Raw genomic sequence first — 20,591 nt, 5'->3', positions numbered from 1 at the left:
GAGGCCTGCAGCCCAGGTGATCAGACTGTTTAATGACACTGAGCGCAGGGCAGGGGAGGGCAGTGGGCTCGGGGCAGCCCTGCTGCCTCCGGGCCCGGCCCCTCGGGCCTCTCAACAGTCGCAGGGAATAGTGGGGCAGGGTGACTGGTCCTAGTTCACAGCTGGGAAAACCAAGTCCCAGACGGGCTCGCTGGCGTGTCCAAGTCCACCGGGCTGCTGGGCTGTCCTGCTGGGCTCGCTGGGTGGGGGCAGGGCTCCTGGCAGTGACTGCCCAGCTCCCCTCCATGCTGGGGGGCGGGTGTGACAGGCAGTGGCAGGGGGTTCAGGGGATCAAGCCCGTCACGAGCTTCCGCCGGGGTCCCTGAGCCAGAGGCACAGGTGCAAAAGAAAGAAAGGGGGTGTCCCGTGTCCTCTGGCCCCCTCCAGTCTGGGGACCCTTTCCCTGGGGTTGGAGCTGCCGCCACCGGGCACCAGCAGGGGGCGCAGTGAGCGCGCCAGGGCTTGGTCCACTCCACCCTGGGCCAGGCTCAGGGGCGCAGCCAAGCAGGGGGCCGGTCCTGAGGTCCCCCTGCCTGCCAACACGACCCTCACTGTCCTGAATGCCTACGCACATGGCGGTCCCCCACTTCCTCTCCCTCAGGAGGGGTCCCGGTCACTGTGTGTCAGGGTCCTGGAAGCCCCAGGCCTCCACGGCGGCCACGAGGAAGTTCTCGGTGCAGAGCGGCTGATTGTTGAAGGTGTCGCAGTGTCCGGTGCGGCCGCGGTTCAGGTCCCCATCAATGTAGAGGGCCTGGCCACCGCCGCCTCCTGCGAGAGACACAGGTCAGTGGCCCCAGCACTGCCTGGCCCCCCTCCTTCCGCCCATGCCCACCGGGAGTGGCTGACCATCCTCACCAATGATGAGGCACTGGCTGTCCCCGGCCATGAACATGGACTCGGTCTTGGAGGGCAGGTTGAAGTGGCGAGCGGCCAGGAAGGGCGAGAGGCGCTCGCTGAGGTCGGTGGACCCCGAGGGCTGCAGCGGGGCAGGGTCAGCGCAGGCCTCCAGGGCCACGGGCCGGGTCAGCTCCGGGTGCTTAATGACCACCCACTCGTAGCGCTGGACCTCGGGCTGCAGCTGCAGACAAATGGGGTCAGTGAAGCTGCACACAGGCCAGGCAGGGCCGGGGGTGGGCGGGGGAGGGGGGCACTCACCCTGAACACGAAGCACTCGCCTGTGCCGAAGAAGCCAAGCTTGCCCCCAAACTTGTTGCGCTCCCCCCAGTCTGTGGACAGGTAAGCGCCACACACCTGGGGAAGACAGGGGTCGTGAGGAGCCTGTGTGGGAATGAGTCGCCCCACACAGCCCTCGGGGCTGATGCCTACATCCGGCCTAAACTGCCCTGGGGTCACTCCGGGGTCCTGAAAGGGGATCCCTGAGCATGCTTAGAGATCTCAGGAGCTGGGGCTGGAGCAATAGCACAGCGGGTAGGGCGTTTGCCTTGTACGTGGCCGACCCAAGTTCGATTCCCAGCATCCCATATGGTCTCCCGAGCACCGCCAGGAGTGATTCCTGAGTGCAAAGCCAGGAGTAACCCCTGAGCGTCGCCGGGTGTGACCCAAAAAGCAAAAGAAAAAAAAAAGAGATCTCAGGGGCTGAGAAGAGGCGTTTCTGTGGGGCCCGAAGCTGGGGGGGATGCTCACCTCCTTCTGCGTGGTCTTGACGAGCAGCACAGTGGGTTCGTGCCCTTCGCACTGGAAGTAGAACCTAGGGCAGAGCACACAGTCTACCGTGTCCCCTGTACTGGCGGTGTCCTGGGCACCTGGCCAGGAGACCTGGACGCAGCACCCAGGAGCTTCGGGGAAGCCAGACCATGGGAGGGGAGTCTTGGGTCCACTCAGGAATGTGGGGCCCGCTCAGAGCCAGCTGGCAGTGATGAACAGTGAATATAGCTCTGGCTGTGCCCGTGCACCCACCTGCCAGTCCATTCACCTGTCTGTCCATGTGTTCACCCATCCGTCCGTCTGTCCGTCCATCTGTCTGACAGCAATGCTTGTCCCGGCCCTGCCAGGTCACCTGGACCCAGCCAGAGCTTCTGCATCACCTGCCATCAGCGGGGCCCTGGCAGGGGGTGCTGGGGCAGGGACCAGAGAGCTCAAGTCTTAGGAGGAGGGGCCTCCTCCATGCCTGGGGGTCTCTGGCAGGGGAAAGGACCCAGGCAGACCTCAGGTGTTCTGGGCAGAGGGTGAGCCCCCCCTCACCTGGCCAGGCTATAGCCGTGTTGCAGAGAGGAGAAGAGCAGCAGAGGCTGGCACAGAGCAAAGCGCTCAGGGACCCACGACCAGATGTCCCTCATCTCTTTCACGCTGACGATCTCTGAGTGGAAGTTGTCCGCATGGACGGCCAAATGCACGAACTGCCTGGGGGGGGTGGAGAATGGGTCAGCAACACTGTCACAGGGGCGCACTGCCTCCTGGGAGCTGGCCTGGGGGACAGGAGGGGTCCTGGGGCCTCTCACAGGACAGACAGACAGACGGAAAGGCAGCAGCAAGGGCTCTAGGAGCAGAGGGGTGACCTACCTTCTAGAAAGCGAGACACTGAGAGCAGAAGGAAGCAAGGGGCAGAGAGAGGAAGAAAACAGATGGGCAGGTTAGTGGGGCCCAGGCCCAGGGAGACGTCCCACATGCTCAGAGCCTTCATGGGGTGCTGGCGTCCTGCCCTGCATTGGTTCCTTGCCTGCCCGCCCACTTTTTTTTTTTTTAATTTTGGGCCACACCTGGCAATGTTCAGGGGTTACACTCGACTCTGCACTCAGGAATCACTCCAGGCAATGCTCAGGGACAGAACCCAGGTCAGCCACGTACAGGGGGAGCGCCCTCCCGCCACCCACCTCTTCTGCTTGACGGTGATGCCCTTCTGCTTGAGCGCCTTCTCGTTGGCCATCTGCAGCAGCTGGATCTCCTTCCTTGAGAAGAGGCGGATGGCGAAGGCCTTCTCCAGCAGCTTCTCGGGGGACACGGTCCTGGCAATGTCCCTGACGAAGGCACGGATGTCCTGCCGCACGTTGTCCGGCCCCGGGGGCTGGCCCGATTGCACCTTGTGGAAGAACTTGAGGAGGGCAAGGGCCACGCGGTACAGGACCTTGTAGCCCTCCACCAGGAACACGTCGAAGACACGGGCGAAGTAGCCGAGTGGCAGCTCCCCGAAGAGCCAGCGCTGCCAGTCGGCGTACACCTGCAGCACGTCCTCGGACACGGCCACCATCAGCTTGTGCGCTGCCTGGCAGTACTTATTCACCAGGTCCCCGAAGGTCATGCAGGAGGACTCGAAGGCCAGGAAGCTCTGGTCGATGAGCCGGCGGCCCGGGTCGTTGCAAGCCAGGATGCGGCAGGCCATCTCGAAGCACTGGGCCTCATCGGCGCTGTAGTGCAGCAGCAGTGCCACCACGGCAGGCAGCGCGGGGCAGAAGGAGATGTCGGGGAACTGGTTGGCGATGCACAGCAGGATCTTGCGGACGGCACCCTCGCCCTGCGCGTTCAGGCAGTAGCTGGGCACCTGCGTGTTGTCCACGAACTCGGGCAGGGGCAGGCTGCCGGCGCTGTGCTGGCCCACGATCTTGCCCACGATGTCGCTGTACACGCTGGCATCGGGCGTGACGGTGCGGCAGGGGATATCCCGGATGAGGCGCTGGTACACGCGGCCTCGCAGGCCGTAGCTGTGCGCCCAGTAGCCCTGGCGCGCCAGCTGCTTCAGCTCCTGCAGCTCCAGGCAGCTCAGCTCCCGCGGCCCCAGGTCCTGCACGGCCGCTTCCATCTTCTCCCGGTCCACAAAGCAGCTGTATGCAGGGGGCTCCATGGTGCGGGGCGGCTGGGCAGGAGCGGCTAGACTCCCCCGAGCCCTCTCTGGGGCTGTTCTGCGGGCTGCTCCGCCATCTGCATGGGAGACAGGCACGCGCTGAACGTGTGGCTTGAGCATGCTCAGGGGTGACTCCTGGCTCTGCACTCCGGAATTACTCCTGGCAGCGAAACCATCCGGATGCCAGGGATTGAACTCAGGTCAGCCGCGTGCGAGGGAAACACCCTCCCCGCTGTACGACCACTCTGGGTCCCTGAATGTCATATTCTACAGGACAGATTTTCCCTTTTTAAAAAAAAATTATTTTGGGGTTTGGGACTACTCCTGGCTCTGCACTCTCCTGGCAGGGCTCGGGGGACCATACGGGATGCCGGCAATCGAACCCGAGTCAGCTTCATGCAAAGGAAGCGCTCGCCACTGTACTGTCTCTCCAACCCCTGAGTACAGATTTTCTCTTAATCTTCCCACGTAGCCTGTTTCATTTTTGCTCAGGGGCCACACCCGGCAGTGCTAAGGGCTTACTCCAGCCTCTGTACTCAGAGATCACTCCTGGCAGGGTTTGGGGGACCTATGGAAGGATGGAGATTGAAGCTGGACCATCTCTCCAGCCCTTCTTCCTTTATAAAGTCTGAAGGCTGAGCGGATGGATGTCCCGAAGTTCACTACAATGCCAACGTCCTTCCATGGGGCTTGGGAAGGGACGGGAGATGCCCGAACAGTGCAGGAACAACGTCAGGCGAAGATGCAGCCTACACGAGGCTGACAGTGCAGAAACAACTGTCAGATAGCGGGGCAGGTCTCCTGACTACCCACACGTAGCTGTTTGATTCTCTAAGGCCTTGACCCGCACACCAGCTGGAAATCAGGGGCTAGAGCCAGCTAAGTTTCTGTAGGCCCCTCGGAGAGGGACAGAGGGCATGCACGCTGAAAAGTAAAAGGGTAGGGGTCGGAGAGACAGTACAGGGGATAAGGCGCTTACCTTGCCTGAGGACAACCTGAGACCAATTTCTGGCATTACACAGGGTCCCCTGAGCCCCATCAGGAGCAGGCCGTGAACACTTCCACGTGTGGCCCCCAGTGACAAAAAAGAATAATAAAAGAAATGGTGGTGTTGCACCTCATAATCAGATTTGGTGGGGCCTCGCTGGAATGAAATTAGGGGGTGTCACTGTCTCCCCACTATGAGCAAGTAAGCAGGAAGCTTTGGGCACATAGAAGAAATAGCCAGTCTAGAGCCGTCAGGGCCACATTACCCAAATGGGGGATAGATGCTTCCACTCATGATACCAGGTCAAGCACTGACTAGAGAAGTACAATTCCTCTCACACACAAACCTCAGAGACTCACTATTCCTCTCACTAACACCTCAGGGACTCACTATTCCTCTCACGCACACACCTCAGGGACTCATCATTCTACTCACGCATGCCTCAGGGACTCACCATTCCTCTCACATGCACCCCTCAGGGACTCACAATTCCTCTCACGCACACACCTCAGAGACTCACTATTCCTCTCACTAACACCTCAGGGACTCACTATTCCTCTCACTAACACCTCAGGGACTCACCACTCCTCTCATGCATACGTCTCAGGGACTTACCACTCTTCTCACGCATGCCTCAGGGACTCACCACTCCTCTCACACACACACACACACACACACACCCATTAGGGACTCACCATTCCTCTCACACACGCCTCAGGGACTCACCACTCCTCTCACACACGCCTCAGGGACTACACCATTCCTCTCACACACGCCTCAGGGACTCACCACTCCTCTCACGCATGTCTCAGGGACTCACCATTCCTCTCACACACGCCTCAGGGACTCACCATTCCTCTGACACGCAATTCAGGAACTCACCATTCCTCTCACTCATGCCTCAGAGACTCAATATACCTTTTACGCACGCCTCAGGGACTCACCACTCCTCTCACACATGCCTCAGGGACTACACCATTCCTCTCACACACGCCTCAGGGACTCACCACTCCTCTCACACACGCCTCAGGGACTACACCATTCCTCTCACACACGCCTCAGGGACTCACCACTCCTCTCACGCATGTCTCAGGGACTCACCATTCCTCTCACACACGCCTCAGGGACTCACCATTCCTCTGACACGCGCTTCAGGAACTCACCATTCCTCTCACTCACGCCTCAGAGACTCACTATACCTTTCACGCACGCCTCAGGGACTCACCACTCCTCTCACATGCATACCAGACTCACAATTTCACACACACCTCAGAAATGCTCAGTTCCTCTCACATGCCCACACCTGAGATTCACATTCCTCTCACTGCACACCTCACACAGCTCCCTGCGGTGCACGGCAGCTGCAGCGCGTCAGGGGATCACTTCAGCAGGTTTTTGTAGACTCCGGCTCATTCCAACTTCTGCGTTGAAACCTCCGCCTGAAAATACAAAACATAATGTTAATAACTCCTGGGTAGGCCGGGGGAGCCCAAAGGGCAGAGTGCAGGCTTAGCATGTGAGAGCCCTGGGTTTGATTCCCAGCGCATATGGGCCCGAGCTCTGCCAGAACAAACGCCAAGCGCAGCTGGGTGTGTCCCTGATACAATCAAAAACTCCAATTTTGCATGGTAGAGATGTGACTTAACTCATGCAGCCCTAAACGTGTGAGGCCCTGGGTTCCCGCCCTGGCATCCCCTGGCTGGCCCCAAGTGCTACTGGGAGTTCCACCCCCAAATACCCCAGATGCCAGAGTGGAAATCCACCATGCCAGTGCCAAGCTGGGCACGGGAGCAGCCATGGAAGCAGACGCTATTTCCATCATGACAGACCAGGGGAAACCAGGGGGAAACCCCCTGCTGGGGCTGCAGCACTGGGTCCACACGGCGGGGAGGGCTGCTGAGGCCAGAGCTTCGCTGGGGGCAGGGGCACAGCCCAGCAGGGCTCTGGCACGGGGGGAGGGGGGCAGAGCAGGGGCCGTGAGGAGGCACCCGGAACGGCCCTCTCCAGTGCACCGAAGTTTTTCGCCTTTTCCCTTTTTTTTTAAATTAACCTTTTATTTAGTTTTAGTTTTGCTTGGGGGCCACACCCAGCAGTGCTCAGGGCTTACTCCTGGCTCTTGACTCTACTCAGGGATTGCTCCTGGCACAGCTCGAAGGACAGATGGAGGTGACAGGGCTTGAACCTGTGTTGGTCGCACACAAGGTAAGCGCCCTGCCCACTGCACTGTCGCTCTGGTCCCTTTCTGTTGACCTTTGCTCTGGCCCCTTTCTGTTGACCTTTGCCGGTAGTGCTGGGGTGACACAGGTCTCCCTCCTGCAAAGCCCACGGCCAGCCCCTCGTCCCATTCAGAGGCACAGTTCAGTGGCGCGCATGCAGCGGTTGGGGAGAGTTCGGCCGTGAGGGCACTTGCTCTGCATGCAACCGACCAGGGTTCAAACCCTGGCACCCCATTACGGTCCCCGGAGCTCTGCCAGGAGTGAGTCCTGAGCATGGCCGGGTGAGGCCCCAACCCCCAAAGGGCTAACCCGTTATTGCGAGATAGCTCAGACTCCCGGCCGCACCCCATGGGAAGGAAGTCTGTGCCATGAGCCTGGGGGGCCCGTCCAGCTCCTTGTGCTGGCCCTGTGGTTTGCAAATGCTGCCCGGCCCTGTCCTGGTCTCACCAGGTGCGAGGGACCCCGCAGCCCTGAGGATGCTCTCACCCTCTCGGGACAGGACCCCCGGGAACCTGAAACCCCGCCATGGGGGGTGCAGGGGGAGAGGGCATCCCAGCCTGCCAAGCATGCCTCTAACCAGCCCTCGGGGTGACTCTGCAGCCAGGCCCCGAGGCACCCTCACAAGCACGAGGCAGTGAGGCAGCTGGGGGGTGGGGGGACGGCGCACATTGAACTTGAACTTCTGCCCCGCAGTCCCTGGAAGTCCCTTGGCTTGGGGTCATATCAAATACTGGTCCCCCAAGGGGATCAGGCAGAAGATGGGGCCGGGCACCCCAAATGTGGGACAGGACAAGCACTTCAGTCTGCGGGGCCAGGAGTGCCTGCGCCTCCCTCCAGAGAGGCAGCCCAGGGGGTGGGGGGGCAGGGACGGGGAGGCACGAAGCCCTGCACAGCCCGCAGGCCCGCACTGCCTGGAGGTCATCAGGCACAAGCCGCCCTCTTCCTGAGGGCAGCAGAGGGTCCGTGCCAGGAGCCGGACCCCGCTGCATGCCTGGGCCACGGGAACTGAAGAACAGCTGAGTCAGACACGCTGGGCCTGAGTCACAGTCAGAGCTGTGAGCACCCACATCCGCCGGAGCGAGAGGAAGCAGGCTGCAGGAGAGTGACGCCTCACAGGCCAGGGACAGTGCTGAGGGGACAGGACCCAGAGACAGTGTTATGGGGACAGACGAATCCAGGGACAGTGCTGAGGTGACAGAGGACCCAGGGACAGCTGAGGGGACAGAGGACCCAGGGACAGTGCTGAGGGAACAGACAGACCCAGGGACAGTACTGAGGGGACAGAAGATATAGGGACAGTGCTGAGGGGACAGAGGACCCAGGGACATTGCTGAGGGGGCAGACGGACACCCAGGGACAGTACTGAGGGGATAGAGGACACGGGGAAAGTGCTGAGGAGACGGACACAGGGACAGTGCTGAGGGGACAGAGGGCCCAGGGACAGCTCTGAGAGGAGAGAGATTGACACAGAGACAGTGCTGAGGGGAGGTAGCCAGGCCCAGGAGGTGCCGAGGGGTGACGTCACCTTTCCCCACCAGCTGAACACGTCTAAGCCCTCTCACTGACCCCACACAGAGTGCCTCAGGCTAATCACTCCTGGCACCGCTAGCCGTGGCCTCACCTCTGGGGCCCAACGGCCCAGCAACACCCCCAGGAGCCCCTTTCTTCTCCAAACCCACACAGCAGGGCGGGGGCGGCTCAGGCTCAGGAGGGTTCCAGAAACAGAGAGCTTCCATTGCCCCCGTCCCAGCCTGGCACCGACCCTCACTCACTGTCCCGGCCCCCTCCCTGGGCACCCCTGGGCATGGGCTCTCCTCTGAGCACGCCCTTGTTTTGACTGGAATCCTCACACCAGGCCTGCGCATCTGCGTCGCCTCCTGTTCCACTCTCCGCCCAGGCTGCTCCGTCAACACGCGCACACACGTGCACATACACGCACTGCAAGCACACGTGCAAGAACATACACACATGCACACATGGCAAGCACACACATACGCACATGCACTAGAAGAACACACGCACATGCACACACAGCAAGCACACAGATGCACATGCACTATAAGCATACACGTATGCACATATATGAACAAACACTGCAAGCACACATATGCACACACTGCAAGCACACACATACACGCATGCAAGCACACCATGCACATACGCATATGCACACACGTACTGCAAGTACATACACACATACATGCATTTATACACACATACACACAAGCACTGCAAACATACATACATGCATATATACAATGTACTGCAAGCACACGTGTACACATACATATACACAAATGCAAGCACACAATGCACATGTGAATCTACATACAATGTAAGCACATATGTACACATATGTGTACATACACATGCATTGCAATCACACACACACGCATGGCAAACATACATGTACATTTGAGGGCAAACATACACACATGCACTGCAAGCATACAATGCGCATATACATATGCACATACGTATGCATGCAAGCACACACATGCACAGACAAGCACATCCGTGCACACACACACACACACACACGCGTGGCCTCTGCCCACGGGCTGCCCCAGAGGATCAGGCTAACAGGGACCTCCCGGACATACCCGCAGTCCCTGTGCAGCTGCTCAGCTGGAGGCACAGAAGGAGACACGGGTACTCGGAGGCCCCAGGACTGGGTTGAGGAAGGTTTAATTCTGAACAGTGACCGGCGTGGAGCCAGTGGGACTCCCCGGTCCCAGCCCACAGGGACATGCCTGGCATTTGGGGGGCTGCATTTCCGGCAGGGAGGCCCCCTGGCTGTAGCACGGGGCCTTGCAGGTACTGAGGCCTTCTCCCGAGTTGCAGGGTGCCCGGCTCTGGATGGGTCCAAGGAGAGGGCCAGCAGCAAGGCACCGTCCTGCAGGTCATCGCTGTCCTGGGGACAGGGCTGGACAGTGGGGCTCTGAGGCACCGGGAGACACATGCCACAGGCAGGAGGGCACCCTTGGGCCAGCTCTGAAGGGACAGAACAGTGACGGACCTTCCTGGCGAGGAGTGATGGAGGCGACTGAGGCAGTGAGCGGGCTCCAGGAAAGGCAGTGGGGTCCATGGTGCCGGACTGCGGGTGCAGGAGCTGGGCACTCCCGCTGCGCCGTGTCCTCAGTACAGCTGTTGGGAACTGGTCTCAGGGCAGGGAAAGCAGCCCAAGGCCTCCTCCGAGCAGTGCTGGGCAGCCTTGGCCTGGCAAGGCCTGTAGTCTCCCAGGGGCCCTGGACTCACGCCGCACCGGGAACAGCGACTAAACCCTCGCCGTCCTGACGTGCAGGCCTGTCTCTCCGGTCCCTGGGAAGGTCACCCCTTCCCTGGCCTCCAGGGACTTGAGCACAGAATGTTCCAGAGGGTACCCCCAGCACCCGTGACCCTACACCCCACACGCAGGCCCCTCCTGCAGCCTCCCCACCCCTGTGCGGTCACCCACCTAGAGCCCTCCTTGGCCAGGCTGCCCTCACCCCAGCCCCTCAGGGGTCCCCCTTCCCTCCACACATTCAGGCGCCCCACGGTCCTCAGGGCCCTCAGCCTGCCCCCGCCCCTACACCCTCAGAGCCGCCCCGTGGGCAGGACGGACTCCGTGAACTCGCTGGACTGCGATCAGGCCGCTGATAAGGGCCCAGAGGGCACGACACCGGGCGTGCTCTTTCTGCTGTTAGCCGCTGGGAAAGTGACCCTCCAAACAGCCCCCAGAGCGCTGCCTCCCCTGGGGGCGCAGTTGTCACAACAGAGGCGCGTGGAGGGGCCACCTCGGTGCGGGCTCAAGGCTGTGCCTGGTCTGACCTCCTCGCTCGGTCTCTCGCCTGAAACCAGCCCAGAGCAAACATTTCTAACGTGTCTTTGGAAACTGGCCCTGGTTGGGATGAGAATCAGGAACGCACACACACACACGCACGCACGCACGCACACATGCACACACGCAGGCAAGGTCACAAGCCCGGCCAGTGCCTGGAGGGGGGGGGAGAGGGGAGTTAGTTACCATTCGGACCCGGCTGGACGACTCAGTCCATCCCAGAAGGTCACCCCTGACCCGGATGCAAACACCAGCCTACTGCCAGCACCGTGGCACACTGGCACAAAGAGGCACCCACCACTCCCAGGGACAGGCGCCTGCGCTCAGCACCGGCTGTGAAGCTGAGCAGCTTACAGGGCCCGGGTGGGGCCCGCAGGGGCGGCTGGATAACCCAAAGCCCTTCCTTCACCCGCTCTTATCTGGCTCCTCCTCTCAGCCGTGTCCCTTTGGACGCAAAGAACCTGCTGCTCCTTAGGGAGCGGCTAACGTTCAGGGTGCTGGGCACAGCGAGTGGCCCCACGCCCGGCCCCCGCAAAGGACGGTCGTGCCCAGCAAGCAGTCCCTGTGGCGGGGGTGGGGGGAGACTGGGACCAGGGCGAGCACCACCTTCTTCCAGCGAAAGAGGCGCCCGGCCCGGGCGGGGGTCCGCGGAGGACCGGAGCGCCGCCAGCATCCCCGGCTCCTGCAGGGCGCGGCCAGGTGCTGCCCAGACAATCCCCGGTCGTTGATGACAGCCCAGCCGGAGCCAAAGGAGGGCTGGACGGTCAGCGATGGGCCACCCGCGGCCTCCGCGGGGCGCCTGGCAGCCGTGGGGGGGGGCACGGGGCTGTGAGGGTGCCCGGGCGGCAGGTGTCCGCCGCAGGACGCGAGCGGGGACTCGCTGCAGCTCCCGTCCCGAAGAGGCGAGCCCCGGGACCGGCGCGTTCCGGCCACACCGCGCCCGGGGCCGGCGGCGCGCGGACCGCGGCGGGCCGGGGGGTGTCCGGCGGGGCGGGGGTCTGCGCCCGCCGCTCCTGCGGGGCAGCGCCGATCGGACGGCACGGGACCCCCGCCCGCTCTCCCGCTCGCGCCCCCGCGCGGCGCCCGCCGTCGCCCCGGCCCGCGGCCCCCCGCCCGCCGCCACGCCCCCCGCCCGCCGCCGGCCCGCCGGCCGCGCACCCACCTCCGCCCGCAGTCGCTCTTGCCTCCGCTCGCCGCGCGACTGAGCGGGGCCCCAGTGCGCACGCGCGTCCTCCCTCCCCGCCCTCATCCCCCCCCCCCGGCCCGGGCCCGCAGCCACCGCCCCGCGCATGCGCGCCGCGCCCCGCGGCCGGCCGGGGAAGCATGCGCGGGCCCGGCGCTGCGGGCGCCCACCCGCGGGGACCCGCGCCCGAGGCTTGGGCCAGGGGGATCGGGGTCCCGAAGGGCCGCCCGCGGGGGTCGCCAACCCATGGGTGGCACGTGAGCCATGGCAGCGCGCGTTCGGGCGGCACGACGCCTGGCCCGAGCACGCGGAGACGCGGCGCCAGGACGGGGCTGGGGTCTTCAGGGCCGGACCTGCGCGCGGGTGCCCGGCGGCGGGACAGCGGCACGGGCAGCGGCGGCGCTTATGCGGCAGGGGCACCGCGGTTTCTGGGACTCCCGGCGTCGCCTCGGGGGCCTTAGGAAGGGGGCGCGGTCTGGGGGAGGGGGGCAAGGCGGGCTGCTGCACACAGAACCCCCCAAGTCCGCGGCCCCTGGAGGTGTTCACGGCCTTCGGGGCTGCCGGGGGCCCCTGGGGACGGGCCGTCGTCCGCGGAGGCGGAACGGGGCTCCGGGCAGCTCCGAGGAGACGCCGTCACGTCCAGCGGCGGAGGCGCGGGCGGGGCCACCCCACGAGCTAGGCTGCCTCGCAGCGTCCCCGCCGCTCGCGCCGCTGCAGCCTCCGCAGGCGCCGCGTCCAGGCGTCCCGCCACGGCAGCACGAGGCTCCCGCGGGTGGCGCTGAGTCCGGGCCCCCGGGCCCCCGGCGCCCCGGCGCCCGGCCCGCCCCCCAGCAGGAGATAGCGGCGCCCGGGCAGCAGGCGCGGGCAACCGCAGGCCGCGTCCCGCGCCGGCACCCACAGCGCGCTGCTTCCGCGCCGCGCGCGCTCCTCGCCGCTCCGGAACACGGCGAGTACGGCCACCGGGAAGCGCGTCCACGCGCCGCGCGCCTCGCCTGCCGCGCCCACCGCCACCTGCACCGCTGCACGGAGGGAAGAGGCGGGGTCAGGAGGGTGGGCCCAGAGACCAGGACCGTGACTGACTGTCGGGCAGGGGCGCGGCTGGCCTACCGTAGTCTTTCCTGCAGAACTTCTTCAGGCTGATGCGGTAGCTGCCACGTGCAGGCTGGCAGTGCGAAGTGCAGTCTGCGGGGGCAGGGCACGCTGAGTTCCACCCTCCCCCTCCCACCCGCCCCTCTGCGGGACGGAGCACTTACCCTGGGGCTTCGTGGGGCCACTCTCTTCCGTGGGCTTCGGGTCCGGGGTCTCTGTAGAGAGGAGGGGTACGGCCGCGTTTGTGAGGGCGCAGGCAGTGGGGAGCTGCGGGGGCTGGCAGAGGGAACACTCACTGACACAGGGCGCCACGGGGGAGCGGCTCTGCTGGAAGCCAGGGGCACAGCGGTCACATGTGAGGCCGGCCACACCGTCCTTGCAGGGACACTGGCCTGTGGTCTGGTTGCAGGTTTTGCCCGCGGCACCGACAGGGTGACAGTCACAGGCTGAGGGCAGAGGGAGACAGGCGGGTCAGGACCACCAGGGGCTGGGGTATCAGAGGGCAGGCGGAGGGTGCAGGCTCACCGCGGCAGGCGCGCCGGTCACTCAGGGCCCGGCCGGGGTCTCGGTAGAAGCCCTCCCGGCAGTAGTGGCAGTGGCGGCCGGCAGTGTTGTGGCGACAGTTGAGGCAGACACCCCCGCTGCGGCGGCCAGAGAGGCGGAACAGCTCCATGTTGAAGCGGCAGCGGCGGGCGTGGCCATTGCAGGAGCAAGCTGCAGAGGGATGCAGGGGTCAGGGTCGGCCAGCGTCCCCCAGCTCCCCAGGTCTCGTGCCAAGTCTCACCCAGGCAAGCGTGCGCCTCCCGGGCCGTGGCACGCTGCCACGGCCGGTCACAGTAGAAGGGCTTGCAGCGGCTGCAGTCAGGGCCTTCTGTGCCGTGCTGGCAGTCACACAGCAGATGGCCCTGTGGGTCCGGGCGGCACCGCGCCGCGTGCCCGTTGCACTTGCAGCGCCCGCCCACCTGGAGCTCCGCGGCAGAGTAGGAGTAGGTGCTGCTGGCCGCCGAGTCCCATGTGTCCCCTGTGGTGGCGGGCCTGGTGAGCACCACCTGGATGTCGGTGGCTGTCACCCAATCCTGGAGCACCGGACTGCTGTCCAGGTCCAGGCCTGGCGGGCTGCCGTCCTGCATGCTGAAGGCCAGCAGGCCACCCCCTCCGGGCAGGGCCTGGGGCGCTGGGAAGCACAGGGCTTCGGGTCCTGGCCCAAGCGGGCCATGGGCCGGGGCCGGAGGGCGACCGAAGTCGGGGCCGCAGCGAGCCGAGAAGAATCCCAGCGGGGCCCAGCTGCGTCCGTGGTCCTGTGACTTGAGCAGGGCCACGGCTGCGGGCGGCGCGGAACAGAAGCGCACACTGACGAACACCAGCTCGAAGGCCTTGCCCAGCGGCACCGTCAGGGTCACGTTGAGGGGTGACTGCGTGAGCGCCTCGGAGCGCCAGCACTGTGGCCCGGGGGAAGCACCCGCGGAGGTTAGGAGGGCGGCAGGGTGTGCCCGCCGCGGGTCGGAGGCATCGCAGGTCCGCGAGGCTGGCCGGCCACACGTGCTGGACGCCCGCACCTCGCGGCCCAGCGCGGCGTTCACCAGGCCGGGCACGCAGCTGCGGGGGGCGCCGTCCTCGTCATGGCACGGGTCGGGCTGGACCGGCGGGCCCGGGCCCAGCGCGGCCGAGAGGGTGCCCGCCGCCAGCAGCAGCCACCAGGGCCAGCCTGGCATGGCTGAAGCCGCCGGGACCCCGCGCTGCGCGCCCCCCGCAGGCGCCAGACGCCCCGGGCCGCCGGTCTGCCCACCCCGCCGGCCCCTGGGCGGGAGCGGCCACCGGCGGAGTCGGCGAGTCCCCGCGTTGACAGGCGGCGCCCCCCTCCCCGCGCCCCGCCGCGAGGACCCCGCGTCCGCCCCGCGCTCGCGCACTCACCCACCGAGGGCCAGGCAGGGCGGTGGGCGCCGGCGGCAGGCGGGCCGGGAGGGCTGGGGGGCCCCGGGCGCGAGCGGGGACCCAGCCGGGGGCGGGGCCGGCGGCCGCCGAGGGAGGGGAGGGGGCGGCGGAGCCGGAATCCGAGGCCGATTCAGACACTGGCGGGCCGGCGGGGGAGGGGCGGGAGCCAGGAATGCGCCGGCGGGAGGGGTCTGGAGGGGGCGGCCGAGCCACGCAGTCCGTGGAGGACCACCCAGCAGAGTCCCCGGCTGGCAGCCAGCCCTTCACTGCTCCTGGGGCCGTGCCACACGCGGGGGCCGGGAGCGGGCCCCCCTCCCAGGCCCTCAGGCAGGCGGGGCTGGGGGTGAGGGGCTCCAATCTCTCCTGGGCACACTCTGGCAAGGGCTGCCCAACTGGGGTGCTGTGGTGGGGCGATCCCAAGACAGCAGCCCGCGGCGGGAGGAAGAGGTGCAGCTGGGACCCATCTGCTTGAATCCAGCCCCTGCCCCCATTTCTGCCTTGTGGCTCGGATTCCCAGGCTTGTCACCCCTCAGCTCAGCCCTGCCCGATGCCCGGCTCTGATGAAGCCCTGCGGGTAGCGAGGTGCACCCTCCTACCCGCCTGCCTCTGGGGCCAGGGGCAGCACCCCAAAACCGGGCTTTACTCTGCTCCTGAAGGCCCTTTTGGAGAGATGTAGGGCTCCACCCGAGCATGGGCCTGGTCCCAAGGGAAACTGAGGCAGAACCCAGCTGGGCATGGGGCGGCTTCGGGTCTCAGAGACCCGTGCTGTGGAGGGGACCCAGCTGGAGATTGTCCACGCAGTAGGGGCCTTCAGTTTGGGGGCAGGGTAATGGGTTCTGCTGGGGTGGGGTCAGCGGCCTCATTCCCAGCCTCAGGTAGCTGCATGAAGGCTCTGGGGTCCACACCCCACTCCACAGTGCAGTTCCAGGGGCTACCTCTGAACCAGCACCCCTCAGGGGCCTCCCTGTCTCACCACACCCCACCGCGAAATGGGAGGGGCCTGGCCAGTAGGGAGGAGAGTCAGGGTCCCCGTGCTGATGATGGACTGGTCAGGGTCCCTTCCCGGCAGATGGTGCGGCCAGCGAGACATCTGCACAGTCGGCGCCAAGACCGTCCCTGGGGACCCTGCCACCTGCCCCTGCCCCAGGGGCCCGTCCCCCCACTTCTCAGGCCCCGCGTGTACCCCCACCTGCGTGTGCCCACACACTCTGGCAAAGTCAAGGGTTGCTCTTGTCAGCTGGCCAGGCCCCCACCCTAGAGCACAGGCGCGGCTCACGCTGGGGACCCCCATCCCTCATGCACAGACGGAGACTGGGGGGTGGGGATGCGCTTGGGGAGGGATTGGGGTGAAGAGGCGCCTTCAGGCTGGCCCGGCACAGGGGTGCGGCCAGCACCAAACCCTAGGCCAGGTCCAGACGGGGCCAGAGCAGCAAGAAGGTGATGGCCAGCAGGGTAACGACGCCGAATGGCAGGACTCAGTGCGGCCATGGACCCTGGGGCCCCTGGGCGCGTTCAGGCTGGGCCAAGGGCAGGTTCTCCGGTGGGCTCTGGTCACACTGCCACATCAGAGGGGCTGGGGACGTAATCGGGGCGCCCTGCCCCCCGCCCCCTTTTCTGGCACCGAGGCCTCCCTGGACCAGCCTTTCTTCAGTGGAGAGATCCAGAGGTGGGCGGCAGAGAACTGCCTGGCCTGTGGACCGGTCCAGCTGCGAGTGGGCGGCACAAGTGGAAGAATTGGGGACTCTGGTGTGGGCGCTGATGCTGGGGGCAGACACCGTGGTCAGACTTGCTCTGAGTCCAGTTGGCCCTGCCAGGATGGGGCTGCAGGAACAATGGAGCCCTTCGGAGCCCCTCCTCAGGGGGGCAGGGAGCCAACCCTGGCCTGCCCCCTTCACAAGGCTCACCCCAGTATCTACCATCTGGCCAAACTGGGGTGTCAGAATTCATCTTGAGGTACAGGGCTGGGCTGTCAGGAGTCGTCCTGGGGGTGCGGGAGGCAGTGGCACGCAACCACCATGGACAGGCGTGTGGCCTTTGTGCCTGTGGAGCGTGGGGAAGCTCTAGGTACATGGGAGTGGCCTCAGGCCCCCTCCACCTCTACACAGAAGAGATGGGCTCTGTGCCACAAGTGACCTGGCAATGCTTGTGGCCTACACTGGTGCTGGAGATGAACCCAGGACACGTGTCTCAACTGTTTCCTCTACAACGGGTTGGTTTGTTTTTGGGGTAGAGGTCGCATCAGACAGTGCTCAGGGGTTACTCTTGGCAGTGCTTAGGGAACCCTATGTGGTGGCGGGATTCAGGCTCGGTGGGACTCAGCCAGCTGCAAGGCAAGTACCCTAGTACCTGTACCTTAGTATAAGTACCAAGTACCTTAGGCCCTGAGCTTTCTCTGTGCCCCCAACATGTTCCAGAGAAATGAACCAAAGAAAACAACACCCACCCGGCTGTCCCAGTAGGAGGGAAGTGCATACATGTTTCAAAGTGGTGCTGACATGTGGCTTTATGTAGCGAGAGGGAGAACAGAGGGACTGGCGACCCTCTGGGGTTCTGCCTCCTTGTGCCCGCAGGGCCAGCCTCGCTCTGCCAGCTGCTGTGTGGTTGGCATTGGGCTCAGTCGGTGGGATCGTCCCTCAGAGTGGATACAAAGCGTTCGCCCCCCTCGCAGAGCAGGCTGTGTGCGGCCCGGTACAGCACCAACCCCGGGGACCCCGAGGGCTGCTGGGCACGCAGCACCGGCAGGAGCTGCGCCATCAGGACCTGGGGGAGGGCAGGGCCAGGGTGTGGTCAGGAGCCTGCCCAGTCCCAGGCTTGTCCCTCCTCCCCACACAGAACCTACAAAGTGGGCACTTTTTGGTCGCACAGGGCAGGCCTGGCAGTTTGTGTCCTGTGTCAGGGCCTGGCCCCGGAGTACCTCCTGGAGGTGCAGTTCCTGGTCGAGCATGGCCACCCGCAGCCGCAGGGCGGCCAGGGTCTGCAGCTCCCGCGGGCTGGAGTAGACAAGCAGCTGGGAGTCCCAGGGCGGCTGTGCGTTCCCTCCACCACGGGGAGAGCCCCCTGCAGCTGTCCGTTCCGGCCAAGGCTCGGCAGCGGCTGTGGGATGCAGACACCAGATGCTGCAGCAGCCCCCACGCCGCCAAGGACACCGTCTACCCAGTGTGGGTCCCTGCTCACCTGCGCGCAGCTCCTGCAACCGGCGCTGACACCCGCCGGCCGCGTCGCGCAGCCCCTCCAGCGTGAGCAGGCGCTGGTACTCCTGCCTCGGCTCCGCTGGGCCTGCGGGGTGCAGGGGCGGTGGGTTCCCGCCTGCCGAGCCCGCCGGCGCCCCCGCCCCCACCCGCCGGGCGCCACTGACCTGCCGCGAGCTCCTGGCCCAGGCGCAGCCGCAGCAGCGAGCAGGCCTTGCGCAGGCGCTGTACCTCCGCCGCGCAGGGCTCTGAGCCCAAGTCTGTCTGCGCTCGCCGTCAGGGATGGTCCGAACCGGGGTGGCCCTGGACACCCTCCCCGCCTCCCGGGGGAGCCAGAAGCCCCTGGGGCAAGGATACTGCAGGCGGCATCTGCCGGAGGAACTGGGCCCTGGCGCTGACGGCATCCGCGGGCCCGCTGGCCTGGGAGTTCAGCTCGGCCCACAGGCTGGGGAGGACACTGGTCAGACGCGAGGGCTGGGCTCGGGGAGGGGGGCGCCCGGGGGCCACAGCCCCCTAAGAACACAGGCTGCCCGGCAAGGCCCCAGGGCACTGCGTGCAAGGCGGACCCGCAGTGCGGGAGACCCCCTAGCGGGTGCAAACGCTAACACATGCTCAAGTAGGACGTAGGGGAATAGGATGGACCTCCGTGGGGTGCTTCCCTCAGTGGAGGCCTGTCCGGCCTCCCCACAGCCCAGCCCTGGCTCACCGGGAGTTGGCGGAGGCGGCTGTCCTGAAGGCCGCAGGCAGCTGCAGCAGGGTCCTACGGACAGAGTCTGCTTAGCGCAGCCCCCCACCCCCAGGAGGAAGCGTCTGCACCCCCCAGACCCTTCCGGGTGGTGGGACAAAGCTGGCCAGCCCACTGTCCTACAGGGCGGCAGGGCAGGCTCAAAGCTCAAAGGGGACCCTCTTCAAGCCCCAGACAATTGCTTCGACCAGGGTGTCCCTGGGCAGAGAGGAGTGTGGCAGGCCAGGGTGCAGGAGGGACCTACCCCTTGTCCTTCAGCGTGAAAGCTTGGGGGGCCGAAGTCTCTGCAGGGCTGGCCAGCGGGGGCCTGTACTCAGCTGTGCTGCTGGGCAAGGGAGGCTGGCGGCTGCCGCGGGGTGGCTTGCTCCCTGCTGCCCCAAGGCCAGCCCGGCCTGGGGCCGGGATGCAGCCCACCTTCTGGCGCAAGGCCCTGTCTTTCGCTGCAGGCCGGGAGGTGAGTCTGCGCACGCGGGCTGCCTTCTCCAGCGCCAGGGTCAGAAGCTGCAGCTCCTCCAGTTCCCGGGGGCTGGGCGTGCATGCTGCGGAAGTCCAGAAGAGGGTGACCCTGCGGGGCTGGGGAAGGGGCCCACTGAGGCCAGAGGGCGGCTCTGGGTCAGGGGGCGATGTACCTGAAGTAAGGGTCTCTTGGTCAGGTTTGCACCCTGGGGTTGCTTCTGGGGCGGGGCTGTCGGCAGGGTCCCTGCAAGACAGGGGTTAGCACGACGTGACCGCGAGGCAGGGACGCTGTGGCTGCCCAGCTCAGCCCACAGGGAGGCGACGCGAGGCCCTGGGGCGGAAAGGGATCTGAGGGTCTCGGGGCCCACGAACCAGGCACGCAGCAGCCGCAGGGATACTCGCAGGCTCTGCTCCAGCTCCCGCTGCCGCTCGGCGCAGGTGTCCAGGGCGTGCTGCAGCTCGGCCACCAGCCTGGAAAGGACGCGCCGGCGGCTCAGCCCTCGGCCGCGCGTGGCCGTGGGCCCCCGCCCCCGGTCCCCCGCCTCACCCGCGCGAGCAGCCGGCGGGGAGCATGAGCGCCGCGGCCTCGGCCCGCAGGATTTACCGCCCTGCCGCGGCCCCGCCCCTTCCCGGGAAAGGACCGCCCCTTCCGGCCGGGCCGCCCAACCCCGGGCCCAGCTGAGGCCCCGCCTCCGCGGTCCCGCCGCGTCTCACTCGCGCGCCCCCGAAACGGCTTGATCCTGAGTCACTGCCGCCCCAGGAACCCCAGGCGGCCTGCGCATGGTCCCTCCCCCGGGCTGTGCTCCGGGCTTATTCCTGGCTTGCAGGCATCTCTCCTGCAGGGGCCGCGTGAGGTGTTCGGGGCCAGGCTCGGGCGCGCGCACGGCGAGGGGAGGGCGGGAGGGTCACATTTGGAGACGCTCAGGGGTTAGCCCTGGCTCTGCACTGTTCGGGGATGCCATGGGATGCCGGGGATCAAATAGGGTCAGCCGCGTGCAAGGCAAATGCCCTCCCCGCTGTACTACTGCTCTGGCCCCAACAGCAGGCAGTTTGGAGGAGGAGGAGGTGCGTGTCAGGGACCAGGCAGGGTTGCTTTTTTTTTTTTTGCTTTTTGGGTCACACCCAGCGATGCTCAGGGG

General features: G+C 65.6%; 3 protein-coding genes across 4 annotated transcripts; all 3 read right to left on the bottom strand.

Annotated features, from left to right (window-relative positions):
- Window positions 1–12: 12 nt before the first annotated feature.
- On the bottom strand, window positions 13–6,262 carry TBC1D24 (TBC1 domain family member 24). Of its 2 annotated transcripts, none has more exons than XM_056135230.1 (8): window positions 6,127–6,262; window positions 2,871–3,912; window positions 2,560–2,577; window positions 2,242–2,400; window positions 1,684–1,747; window positions 1,195–1,290; window positions 895–1,117; window positions 13–807 (listed from the first exon to the last, which is right to left on the bottom strand). In XM_056135230.1, the coding sequence occupies exons 2-8, from the start codon at window positions 3,833–3,835 to the stop codon at window positions 653–655; spliced, it is 1,680 nt and encodes a 559-aa protein (XP_055991205.1). In that variant the 5' UTR covers window positions 3,836–3,912; window positions 6,127–6,262; the 3' UTR covers window positions 13–652. The 2 variants fall into 2 exon arrangements, with proteins under 2 accessions (XP_055991205.1, XP_055991206.1); XM_056135231.1 differs by having other exon boundaries at window positions 6,156–6,262.
- A 6,369-nt stretch (window positions 6,263–12,631) lies between these two features.
- NTN3 (netrin 3) lies at window positions 12,632–14,843 on the bottom strand. The gene is made up of 6 exons (XM_056135229.1): window positions 13,916–14,843; window positions 13,657–13,845; window positions 13,428–13,577; window positions 13,296–13,346; window positions 13,150–13,224; window positions 12,632–13,061 (listed from the first exon to the last, which is right to left on the bottom strand). Exons 1-6 carry the CDS (start codon window positions 14,841–14,843, stop codon window positions 12,718–12,720), a joined length of 1,737 nt encoding a protein of 578 aa, XP_055991204.1. The 3' UTR covers window positions 12,632–12,717.
- Window positions 14,844–17,559: 2,716 nt separating this feature from the next.
- TEDC2 (tubulin epsilon and delta complex 2) lies at window positions 17,560–20,075 on the bottom strand. The gene is made up of 10 exons (XM_056135237.1): window positions 20,000–20,075; window positions 19,825–19,923; window positions 19,626–19,696; window positions 19,241–19,535; window positions 18,958–19,011; window positions 18,609–18,696; window positions 18,419–18,515; window positions 18,238–18,339; window positions 17,978–18,156; window positions 17,560–17,823 (listed from the first exon to the last, which is right to left on the bottom strand). Exons 1-10 carry the CDS (start codon window positions 20,023–20,025, stop codon window positions 17,677–17,679), a joined length of 1,158 nt encoding a protein of 385 aa, XP_055991212.1. The 5' UTR covers window positions 20,026–20,075; the 3' UTR covers window positions 17,560–17,676.
- Between the last annotated feature and the right edge of the window lie 516 nt (window positions 20,076–20,591).

Source organism: Sorex fumeus, unplaced genomic scaffold, assembly GCF_029834395.1.
Source record: "Sorex fumeus unplaced genomic scaffold, SorFum_2.1 ptg000110l, whole genome shotgun sequence".
Taxonomy (NCBI): domain Eukaryota; kingdom Metazoa; phylum Chordata; class Mammalia; order Eulipotyphla; family Soricidae; genus Sorex; species Sorex fumeus.
This window is presented reverse-complemented; position numbering and strand designations above follow the sequence as displayed.

Coding starts and splice junctions, on each gene's coding strand:
- TBC1D24 (XM_056135230.1), bottom strand. CDS start 3,835: ATGGAGCCCCCTGCATACAGCTGCTTTGTGGACCGGGAGAAGATGGAA. Junction 1,291..1,683: donor TCAAGACCACGCAGAAGGAG/GTGAGCATCCCC, acceptor TGTCTTCCCCAG/GTGTGTGGCGCTTACCTGTC. Junction 808..894: donor CAGCCAGTGCCTCATCATTG/GTGAGGATGGTC, acceptor TGTCTCTCGCAG/GAGGCGGCGGTGGCCAGGCC.
- NTN3 (XM_056135229.1), bottom strand. CDS start 14,843: ATGCCAGGCTGGCCCTGGTGGCTGCTGCTGGCGGCGGGCACCCTCTCG. Junction 13,578..13,656: donor TGACCGGCGCGCCTGCCGCG/GTGAGCCTGCAC, acceptor CTCTGCCCTCAG/CCTGTGACTGTCACCCTGTC. Junction 13,062..13,149: donor GTTCTGCAGGAAAGACTACG/GTAGGCCAGCCG, acceptor CCCTCCGTGCAG/CGGTGCAGGTGGCGGTGGGC.
- TEDC2 (XM_056135237.1), bottom strand. CDS start 20,025: ATGCTCCCCGCCGGCTGCTCGCGCGG. Junction 19,536..19,625: donor CCAAGAGACCCTTACTTCAG/GTACATCGCCCC, acceptor GGACTTCCGCAG/CATGCACGCCCAGCCCCCGG. Junction 18,157..18,237: donor GTTGCAGGAGCTGCGCGCAG/GTGAGCAGGGAC, acceptor TGCATCCCACAG/CCGCTGCCGAGCCTTGGCCG.